Consider the following 11,768-nt stretch of genomic DNA (forward strand, 5'->3'; position numbering starts at 1 on the left):
GGACATCCTACCTGCTTCATTGTTGTTTCAGAGTTTAAATTTCAGAGTTTTATTTATTCTGCTACAACAGATTAAATTCTAGGATTTTCCGTCAGCAAATGCCACATGATTTCAGTTTGCCCCAACACCCCATAAATGTCCAAAAGAATGGCAACTCCACGAATGTCGAGTTGCGTGGCACCAATGAATGCTGTCATCAAAGTATCGGTTCCAATAGCAATGATTTTCAAGCGATAACTTCACCACGAAAGCTCCAGGTTTTTCTAATCAACCAAATGCGAATGAGTGAACTTGATCAGTGTGCGCTTATCTAATGAGTATTCCCATTTAATAATATTTATTATGGTAATATGATCCGAAGGAATTTCCGCAATAAATGACGCTAGGCACAGTGAAACTCGACGTTCTTTGCTGTACATCGAGCTCCTTTTTAGTTGCCAGTCTGCTCCAGAAAGGATCCGATCCCGCCATTTCACCGTCCTTATTCCACGGGCGGTGCATCTAAAATGTGCACCTCTTTGCCACGTACACACACATACATCTGTCAATGGACTAAAATTTCACAGCTCCTGTAGTCATCCAGCCAAAAAAATTTAGTCAGACAAGTGGAGAACAGCGGTCAACGATGCTTCCGTCACAGTGAGCCCCAACTGTGAGATCCACGAAGTACGCAGTATTTTTGAGGAAACCCAAACACATCTATCTGGCGTAAACGTGTGTGCCTACTCAAGGGCTTCTGATGAGTCGCATCCCCTCATTGCTCACCTTCAATCTTCCCTCTAAAAAGTTTTTATCCAAAGTCTACCTAGCTGGCACACTGAAACAAAAAACAATAAGTGGTGACCAAAAATTAACAAATATTTATGGTTTTTAGAGTGTCCGGAGCGACCACATGCGTGGGAGATTCAAACTGGAAACCAATACATTGCACAAGCTCAGATACTTCTTATGTTTTGCTGCGGGATTTCTATTTGCTGTCGGCGTACTCCTTCGCAACCGAGCAAACTCTTGTAGCGATGTGTGTAATCAAGTCATCCGTCGCACAGAAGAAGGGAAATATCTGCTTGGTCCGCAGTATCGTATCTTTAAGTTGGCGGACGGCTTTCAAATTCGAGCTACAGCCCATCCCAATCCCTTAGAAGATATCTTTACAGAAGCAACAATTTTCTGTCGCTACCATGCAGTTCAAGTTGCCTTCTTCACGCAGGAAAAGAGACCCAAAAAGCTCTACGGAAAATATCCCATCAGTGGAACTATTATGGTAAGCATCGTCCATCGTTTTGTTTCTGAACCTTATATGCATGGAATTTTGGGATTTTCGAGACGACAGACAACTGAAAAATTGATGTCTTCGGACGAACAGAAAAGCCCTTTTTAGGTACCTCGGAACCTAAAATAGGTAGCCACGTCACGGGAGAAGTGGTTCTATTTGCGGATAATCTGAACTTAGAAGAATACCCACTTTAATCCAAGTCGGACATTCCACCTGATTCATTGTTGTTTCAGAGTTTAAATTTCAGAGTTTTATTTATTCTGCTACAACAGATTAAATTCTAGGATTTTCCGTCAGCAAATGCCACACGATTTCAGTTTGCCCCAACACCCCATAAATGTCCAAAAGAATGGCAACTCCACGAATGTCGAGTTGCGTGGCACCAATGAATGCTGTCATCAAAGTATCGGTTCCAATAGCAATGATTTTCAAGCGATAACTTCACCACGAAAGCTCCAGGTTTTTCTAATCAACCAAATGCGAATGAGTGAACTTGATCAGTGTGCGCTTATCTAATGAGTATTCCCATTTAATAATATTTATTATGGTAATATGATCCGAAGGAATTTCCGCAATAAATGACGCTAGGCACAGTGAAACTCGACGTTCTTTGCTGTACATCGAGCTCCTTTTTAGTTGCCAGTCTGCTCCAGAAAGGATCCGATCCCGCCATTTCACCGTCCTTATTCCACGGGCGGTGCATCTAAAATGTGCACCTCTTTGCCACGTACACACACACATGCATCTGTCAATGGACTAAAATTTCACAGCTCCTGTAGTTATCCAGCCAAAGAACTTTAGTCAGACAAGTGGAGAACAGCAGTAAACGATGCTTCCGTCACGCTGAGCCCCAACTGTTAGATCCACGAAGTACGCGGCATTTTTGAGGAAACCCAAACACATCTGTCTGGCGTAAACGTGTGTGCCTACTCAAGGCCATCAAGCGGATGGATTGTTGGTCCATAGGCTTGTCTTGTGTGTCAGATTGACTGAATGCGATCTGGGATGTGCACTGATCATTATCCACAAATTGAGCAAAGTCCAGTTCAGTGTTTTTCCTCTTTAGAATGACTAGGACAATCGCGCCACAAGAGGAGGAATCTATACATTTTAGGGAATATTTGGTAACAATCGATAGATTTATTGCTGGGCAATGTTTCACTTTTGACAGAAAAAATTCGTAGGACCAATTGCCTAGATTCCGAGGTTGGTCGAGATTTGAGGCGGAATTTCGTAGGACCAAGTGCCTTGATTTCGAGGTTGGTCGATATTTGAGGCGGAAGGAGAACCGATCAGTTAAGCCAAGCCAAATCTGAGTTAAATGTCATTCAAGGGGTTTTGTGTGTTAGGGTAGGTCAACAAGTGTTAAACCGATGGGGAAACCTAGATGGATTTGGGTCCAGTTTAGGGTCTAGTTCATCACGGGCTGGTCCCTCTTTAACGTCGTTTGCACTTTTCGTCCGTCTGTGTGGATGACCTAGTGCTACGATAGTTTTGTGAGGAAGATGGATTCTGTGAACCTTGGTCTGGTTGGGATTTCCACCTCCCCTGTTTTTCCAGTTTTGTGAGGAAGCTGTATTCTGTGAACCTTGGTTTGGTTGGGATTTCCACCTCCCCTGTTTTTCCTCATGATTCTGCGTGCATTGAACCTATTCAGCTATGGATAGGTTGGGAGAAAAAATGACACGAATCGGCTCAAAGCTTGCTATAACGCTTGGTTGCATTTGATCACCCCTTCTTTATTGTGAGAAGATAAAAACAAAGAGCTGGTTCCGACGAAGTAAGGATGCTTTATACCAGATATAGGCCATTAATTATGCAAGTAAGAGGACCGGCAAAAATATTGCTGTGATTGGCCATCGGATGTAGATTTACTTAGGCGGAAGGCAGTTTGTATATACTGGATGGAGAGCACGAATTGAACTCATGACCGTCCTAAAACCACGGTCGTACACGAGAGCAGGACAGTGTCTGTATTTTATTGACTTTGTCTATGCCAAGTTCACGTGGCGTGTGGCCATATATTTACACAGAACAGAACATCAGACTCGAGTGAGGGTGAAGGAACACGTGGCGGAGAGTGTACACAGCCGGCTGAAACAAATAGATGCACCGACATAACATCAAAATAAAACGGGACCACACCGTGCTGCACTGCGGGCCTTGACTGTAATTCGCTCTCTGATTGGGAACTCTTATCGTATCGTCCCAACGGTTGTACTGAACGCCAACTGGCAGAAATTTGAGATTAGCCAAGGCTGCTTTCCTAAGTAACTGGAAACCAGATCTTTGTAAGTAGCATTCTTCATTCCGGTGACACTACCACGGTAAACTGCAGAACAGACATGTGGAATAGTACTTTTTTTAACCTTTTTTCCTTATTGATGAAAGCTGCAGTACGCCCCCGATGAGACATCGAAATGAATCCAGACTATCACGCAAGATTGCACTGTTACATTCGATTTTCACCTGCCTTCCATTCAACACAGTTCTGCTGGTCGTCCGTGGTCGGTAAAAATTGCAATCTCCGCACCTGTACGGAATTCAAGCCGTTTCCAGCCCCCAATCCACATATCCCGCTCCCTAACGGTCACGTGCTTATGCATTTGAGTATGGTGCACGCACTATTGCACGGGGGAAATCCATGCTATCTTCTCTGCAATGTGAGATGCGACAGACAGAATTTATCTTCCGGTCCTTCGGGTACGAAATCGTACCTGTGGTCTCGTGTGTCATGTAGACAGATCAGGATCAAACTGTACTTTAGCTTGGTAACCAGTCCGGACTGACAGCCAAGCTTGACGAAACTGAGTTCGCTAACTGAGTAATCAGTGGGTTTAGACAGGCAGCAATGAAACCGGAAAGTGAAGGTAGGTGGTTAGCTGTCCCATTGATAGCAGAACTTCGGTTCCAGCAGCATGCTTTCTCGACAGCATGAGCCAATCACGTTGATAAGTCTCAAGGTTACCATCGGTTGGATTAGCATACCTAAGCGATGGACTTAGGCTCTCCGTGGAGAAAACGACAGACATGATTTTTTTGGGTAGAAAATTTTAAACTCTTTTGAACAGTCCAGTCGCAATGCGTCGGCGTCAAAGACTAATTGGCAGTCGTGTCTCTAAAAAAATCAAGGAGGTAACCTGTTGACCGAAATTCGGCATATTGTTGGTTGCTTCCATCGAGTGATGAGAGAACCATTTTGGTGTAATATCTCAGATAATGTGAAATGTGAGGAATCCAGCAACGTATGCTTCCCATCATGTCACCTTCTGCGTAAGATTTTGCAGTACCATCGGTTTGGTCAGAGTAACGCAAATGTGTGGTTGCAGCCGGTCAACGTGATTTCTTGATCCACGCATGAGCATCAAACGGACAGTCTAGTGGCAACTGGCACCTTTGAAAGAAAATTGTGCTTAGATATATCAGCAAAGTAAAGATCGGAACTGGCATGGAAAATCATCACAATTACACAACTAAATATTCCTCTTTTCGTTATTGACTGTGCAAAACGGTTGACGAACATTTCGACGTTCTTGAGCATATCTACAAAGTGCCCGTACAACGTGAAGCTTCTGTGAGCTTTTACGTCGATGAAGCTGTGGGACCGATTCAAGACCACGGTTTTCTCTGTAGGTTGCCAATTTGTAAGTCATCTTAGTTGCCCAGTTAAAACAAATGCACTGTGTTAATAATTTCGCCTTAATTCGGCTACCTATGAGCCATATCGCCCGAAGCTACCGAGTGGACCGACTGACACGCGGTAAGTCTAAGGAACTTGGAAATTTAGAAACAGTTGGGAAACACAGCTCTTTTGTAACGATCAGCACTTTCGTTTGTCTGAACGAAACCCCATCACTCATTTGACAACAACGATAACATAGGGCAAAGATTAAGGAGTTAAGAACTGAGGGTCTATAACCAAAACCACAAATCCACTGTATTTACGTGCGGCGTTCGTGTGGGACAGCTGCGAACCTATGATGCAATCTGAAGACGATACTGAGTTTATGATTATCAGATCTTGATCAGTGGATCCCTGGTTTATGTTCGGTCAGGCATCCTGGGCGTTCCTGATTATGGTTATTAAAGTTTCAGATGTTACGCAATTCTTTCTTTTGAATATTTCATGTAGACGTATGAGCGGAAGCAACCCAGAAAATCAACTTCATTTTTTTGGCGAAGAACTGGTAGCTACATCCGTCACCATTTAGTCGATTTACCTCTGGAACGCTCTAGTTGACGCAAAACCACTCAGTCTACCACCTGAAAAGCGTCTGATTAACTCGATAAAATTGAACTGAGTTGTCTGGGAGGTTTCCGGAACACGACGGGCACAGTGTGGCTACATCCGTCACCATTTAGCCGATTTACCTCTGGAACGCTCTCGTTGACGCAAAACCACTCAGTTTACCACCTGAAAAGCGTCTGTTTAACTTGATAAAATTGAACTGAGTTGGCTGAGAGGTTTCCGGAACACGACGGGCACAGTGTAGGTTTTGATGGTGACAGGAAAAGTGTGAAAGAAACCACGATCTCAGCTTTTGAAGCCGCCTATCCGAGGATGCTAGTAGACACTAATGAACCCTCATCTCGTCACTACCAGAAGCTTTGACTGAAGCCTGGAAAACTGTACCTTCCACAAACGACTGCAATGATGCACACAGATTCCCTAAACGTCAAATAATAAAGAACCCAGTGGTCAACAGAGAGCACTTGTGTCTTGCAAAATCCATGGTAATGGAGAAGGCTCTTGCAACTAGAAACAACAACACTCTGTTCCAGATATTCCGATCAAATGGTATGAGTAGGGTTGGTGTTAGTGAAATGATCTTCGGAAAGGATTAGAGCTCAGTTCATTCACAGATATTTCATCTTGAGCGATGAGCCGAACACGTCGAAGAACAGTTCAGCTGGGCCCATCAAATTACCCTGTGGAAAAACTGACTGAACCCTAGTGGGATGTGGATACTCACCAGCCGTCGTAGACGGAAGCGTGCATTCTTACTGATTCAAAGCAACAAAGCATCTAAACCAGACATTTTGCATCAAGCGCTCTGCAAAAAGGTGGTGAATCCATCGCGGCTCACCTGACAACCCTACTTTAAAATGCATCGTAGAGAGAAAAGGATTCCAACAGAATGGAGCGCCTCGACCACGATTCCATATTTTACAAGGGCACAGGAAAACGTGTATAGATCACCGAGGCATCAGCCTTATGGATGTGGCTGTTAAGGTGTTCTGTGTCGTTATCCCACGCAGGTTGGTCCGTCATCGGTAGTCAAGCTGGGTCCCGTCCAGGCCGGGGTCGCACCGATCACATCTCCATCTTGCAGTAAGTGTTAGAACTGCAACACTCTTTCCGATAAGTTACACCGGTTGTGTTTTTCGATCTCAAATCTGCTTTTGACTTCGTAGGTCGTCATAAACGGTGACACTGTACGGCACTGAAGGGTGTACCTTCTAAATTCTTGTCTCTTGTGAAGACTTTATATGCCTCCTCCTGTGGGTGAGTACTGCCTAAGGCAAATTCTTCCCTGAGTTCATCAGTCCCGATGGTGCCATGCAGCGATTTTCTCTGTTGTCCTTTCTCCCTAACTTCATAACTGACGTGTTCCTTGAATCTTTTTCACCTGTTTCTAACACCTCAGGGTTGGAAATACATTAAGTGTAACAAGATTTTGCTGTTCTTGTATTAGAGATGTGGACTATCTTAACTACACTAAATAATTCTGTAGCACGGTTCTGCAACGCATTACACTTATAAAGAGTAAAATATTGATCCAAGGCTATATCGGATCGAATCCATATCTCATGCTTACAGGTGAAACACTTGATGTAGTAGATACGTTCTACTTGGATAGTTGGATACTTCTCGATGGTGTGGTTAAATACGAACTCATTTTCCGAATTGGGAAGGCCGGAGAAGCGTAGGATGATAAGGTACGATTCGTCCTACTTTATGAATCAGAGACACTGTGCAATGAAGACCTCCGAAGTCTCTCTGTGCTTGACCATCGGTGCCTCCGAAGGTTTGGGCAGGACTGGTGGGTCAGTAAGGCCTTCCTGAAAAGTTCATTCTCCCTCGATGGATCGGCCGGTCACGGTCCACAGGCTGCTCTGATTTAGGTCATGTAATTCGTATGCCAGAGGACCAATTGCCTCGTAGACCTCACGTTTTCAAGACCTGTGTTGAATGAAGAACATCCAGAGGCAATTAGTAGATCCCTTAGCGACGAAGCATGAAAGCCCTCACCGGTCAATTCAGTGGTGTTGATGAATACAGTCTTCTTGGATGAGGACCTCTAAGATAAGACAAACCGGCAGTCAATGCCCCTGATAGATATGGCCGTCACGCACCCAATGGCGGTCCAGCATCACAGCTGACGCCTTACTTGCGTAGCACATGGTCCTTGTCACACCGGACAAACAGAACCGTTTGCAGCCAATGAACTGATTGGTTCATCACTTCCGAAGCATGGCTTTCATTTCCTTATTCTCCTTATCCTCAGTGAAAGAAGTAGCAGCTGGAATTCCTGCATCTCACTGAACGGCTTGTGAACTGAAAAACTGTACCTATCGCAAATATTTTAAAGCCACAAGTTGACTTTCAAGAGTAAATAGTGCCAGATGGGTTCACCTACTTAAATTACGGTGTACTACTGTCCAAGACACTCCTCCAGGCGAAAGATAATAAAAAATGCCTCAGTTTATTCACACAATTTACCACTCTCGTTCATGTTTGAACCAGTCGTTTTGTGCTATTTTTAGTTGCAAATGAGGCACGACGCATTGGTCGGTCTACCAGGTGGCGGAGTTCGCGTTAACGAAACCCTGATGCAAGGCCTACAACGGGAACTGCGCGAAGAAATTGGACTCGACCATCCGCTGACAACCTTGAATTACCAGCTTAGCTATTCCAACCCGAGAATGGAATATTGTGGACACCTGTACACAAAAGAAGTAGGTTTTGAATACATACACGTCGGTAGCATTTAGATTAATCTTTTATTCGGCTGACTGATTTACCTTACTACCATCATTTTCAGATGTAATGGTCCCGTGACTAGTGATCATATAGTTAGTGTACGGCTGGAACCAATCAGGGTAATGATTTGACCTCACATGCCATTCGGAACCGCCGTTTGAAGACACGACATCACCCTACCCTAGCCAAGTTGGTACAAGACTCATACAGCAACAGGTAGCACGGTGTAACTAGACTTTTTCTATTGATTTTTACTGAACAAGGTCCGCATCCACCACATCAACCATCTAGCAACTTTAAGTGTTGCTTTTCGACATATTAATTAATGACTGTCTGTCCGTCTATTGATTAGTTTTAGACTGCATGTAAGGGGTGATATGGTTAGTCCTTCTTGGGGTCGGTTGCGTTCTGAGGATGATCGCTTGAAGAGCTGTCGAACGGTTCGTTGAACCCATTTCGTTACGCTTTCTGTTTATCAGGTGACAAATTGACAGATATACGTGCATTTAAGCTTAAATCAGGCTTCTTACTTTCAGAAATGAATCCCGAGAGTGATCACTGTGAGGAAAGGGGTGTTTGTCTTCTGTGATCTCTTGTTGATCGTGACTAACAGGGAATCGATTGGAACAGAGGCTTCTCTTATAGAACTTTACGGAGGATTTCTGGTTTCGCTTCAGTTAACTTACTGGGATATGATTAGTCAAGAAAGTAAAGAGTTTGGAGATTAAACTGACTTGAAGGTTCATCAGGTAATAGTTTGCTGTAGGATCCAGAAATACGTAGTCATTGGAATCCTAAATTCGAACAAGATTGCAATATGGGTAGTTAGTGAGCTGTGACACATGTTGGTGTGTCCTCTTCGGTGAAGATTCTTCCGCAAACTTCTCGAACACAGTTTTGTCTTACCAAACAGAAAACATCTAGGAGAGCTCCCAATAGAAGTAACTTTTGGTCTGTAACCTCAAACTGTCTCCCTAGAGTGGAAATATTGTTTTAAAGCAAGCATATTCGGAGAGGCCATCTGGAACTACACACCAAAAGCAGTTTCCGATTAGATGTGGTCTATTACAGAGAGGACACAATTGTTGAAGACAACTATGTGGGACCGGCCTAAGGGAGAAACCATAGTATTTGGACTCTATACGATAGGAGGCGCGTTGCGAACCTAAACCCAGTTCAGGAATATCAAGACCCGAATTTGATCTTGCTTGGAGCTGGGAAGCAAGTAATCCCAGGGTTTGAATTTCGCATCCCGGTTTTTGGTGATAATAGACTCAGCACCTCTCGGACATCCAAGGTGGTCTTGTTAGCACCTCGGCGTGGTCAAAATGTAGACAAATGTAGTTAAATGTAGGCAAAATGTAGTCGATTTTAGGTCCGGTCTCACTATGCAGGGTTTGAGTGGACCCATTTAGCAGCGATCTCTCAGTGGTGAATCGTTGAAGGACTAGTGTCTTATACTATCGGATGCTTTAGTATTTGAAATCAACCAGGAACCAACTCTCTATGCGATATGAAAGATATCGGCTCTATATTCGTGTCGTTTGTTGTACTTCAAGTCTGTTTTAGGTTTGTCTTATTTTTGCTCTGTTTATTGTCGCGTTAAGTACTATTAAGTGAACATTGATAAGCACGACCGCTAATAAGAATGTGATGAATGCAATCAACATTATGGCAGGCCTGATTAAAACCCTAACTGAGTTTAGTGCTCCCTCGTTCGGTACATTTTATACCTCACTGTGAACTTCGTAAGGTACTTGACGGGGTGCCCGTTGACATACAGTGGATCGACGTTCGAGTCCGGCTGTCCTCTCAAACTGAATCATACCCATGAATCCCTGCACAATATAGGCACATGCACACACAATTTAAGCCGCATAAAAAAATCACCTAAACACTGTTACTTCACAAAACCGGAATTGCCAAATAATTTGAGGACGGTGGAGCACTTGATCCGTATCGTGTACAGTTCGTCTCGTGGCCGGGGTAAATCCGAAGCACATTCTTATGGCCATCTAAGGTTGGCAGTGGCGCAGTGCTCAAATGAAGACCACCAAATAGTAGGTTCATTTATTTTCGTCATTTTCAGGGCCAGACAGAAAGTAAGCATTTAAACCCGGTGGCCACTTGTTTCGCTGGACCAGCTGTCCGCCTTATTGGTAAGTTGACAGCCATCTGAGCTTGTGTTGTTAGCTCCTGCTCAATTTCATCTGCTCTACGCGAGGAGGATGGTTAAAGTTCAGTTCTAGTCTATTAAATACATACAAAAACAGATCGATAAATACGCTAAACTGTGGTTTGCGTGCCCGCATTGATTCACAGTTGAATATGGAGGTTTCTGCCTCAGGTAGTTCACTTGTGTGTAGTACAAATAAGCCAAGGTCATGGTGTGCACCCACCGCCTGAAAGGTGGACCATATTTCGATCCATCAGTTTGTGTAACGGTCATCATGGCGGGTCATGTACGGTGATGAAGCGTGCTTAGGTGTGTGATGTCCTCAGAGGGCTGACGAATATCTCTCGAAATGCCAAGGTTCCAACAACCGCATGCTTTGTGTTGGTTGGTGATTCACCAGCAGGACTTTTTGAATAAAATCTAGTACTAATTAAGCCGGTTAGTTGAAAGAAACCACAGAAGTAGGTTTGCAGTGTGCCTTATTACTTGGAACCACTCAGTCTGGCGAAGATATTGGCCGGAAAAAATCTCTCCATTCTGAAAGGATACACAGTGCCCGATTAGAACCTTAGGAGACCGGTTCATCACTGTAAGCTCCTATCGTGTCATCAAAAAGAACAGGCTTGAAAAGGATGGTGACAGATGATCTTGTGGATTACATATATTTGCTTGGTTTAAGTCAGGTAAATATTGATACCAAATGCCAGTCGCTGCAGATACCGTAATAAACGAACAGTGGAAAAATATATGTAGTTTCCCTGAGCAAATTTCCTTATCAGACACATTTCTCGCACCTTTAATTCACTTAGCTTTCAAGTGGCCATACCTTTAGTTCACCGAAACTTATATCTCTTAACGATGAAGGCAGGTGTAGTTCATTTAAAGACCAAGTCATCAGCCCAAAACTGATGGACTGCATTCAAGGTATAATACTGCGGTGCGCTCCATATTACTATATGGATCAGAAACCTGGCCGCCGCGCGCCGAGGACGTCAAAAGACTTTCAGTGTTTGACCATTTATGTCTTCGGAGCATTGCCCGAATCTGGTGGGAACACCAGATCAGCAATTCTGAAGTACGTCGAATGGTATTTGGGAGAAATAACTCACCCTCGATAGATGAGCTGATCACGCTTCATAGGTTGCGCTGGCTTGGCCACGTATTGCGTATGCCAGTCGACCGACTTCCTCGAAGGGCTCTCTTCGCACAACCACGTGAAGGGTGGAAGAGATTCAGAGGCGGTCAACCAATGACTTGGCAGCGAAGTGTGAAAGCCATTACCAGCAAACTCAGCTGCGCTGGTCGCTGCCGTCTTCCTGGATGGGGACCCCGAG

At 44.1% G+C, this 11,768-nt stretch overlaps 2 protein-coding genes across 2 annotated transcripts in view; one reads left to right on the top strand and one right to left on the bottom strand.

Moving 5' to 3' along the window:
- Window positions 1-11,768, bottom strand: part of T265_00143 (hypothetical protein) — a gene marked incomplete at both ends in the record, with an annotated part of 71,414 nt that overhangs the window by 47,698 nt on the left and 11,948 nt on the right. The gene's annotated exons all lie outside the window — the stretch shown is intronic.
- T265_00142 (hypothetical protein) overlaps window positions 893-11,768 on the top strand; it is a gene marked incomplete at both ends in the record, with an annotated part of 19,133 nt that continues 8,257 nt past the window's right edge. Inside the window, 3 exons of the mRNA XM_009163799.1 lie at window positions 893-1,277; window positions 7,242-7,321; window positions 8,042-8,233. Of these exons, the coding sequence (XP_009162063.1) occupies window positions 893-1,277; window positions 7,242-7,321; window positions 8,042-8,233 (657 nt within the window). The remainder of the gene's footprint in view (window positions 1,278-7,241; window positions 7,322-8,041; window positions 8,234-11,768) is intronic.

Source organism: Opisthorchis viverrini, assembly GCF_000715545.1.
Source record: "Opisthorchis viverrini unplaced genomic scaffold opera_v5_1, whole genome shotgun sequence".
In the NCBI taxonomy this organism is placed as follows: domain Eukaryota; kingdom Metazoa; phylum Platyhelminthes; class Trematoda; order Opisthorchiida; family Opisthorchiidae; genus Opisthorchis; species Opisthorchis viverrini.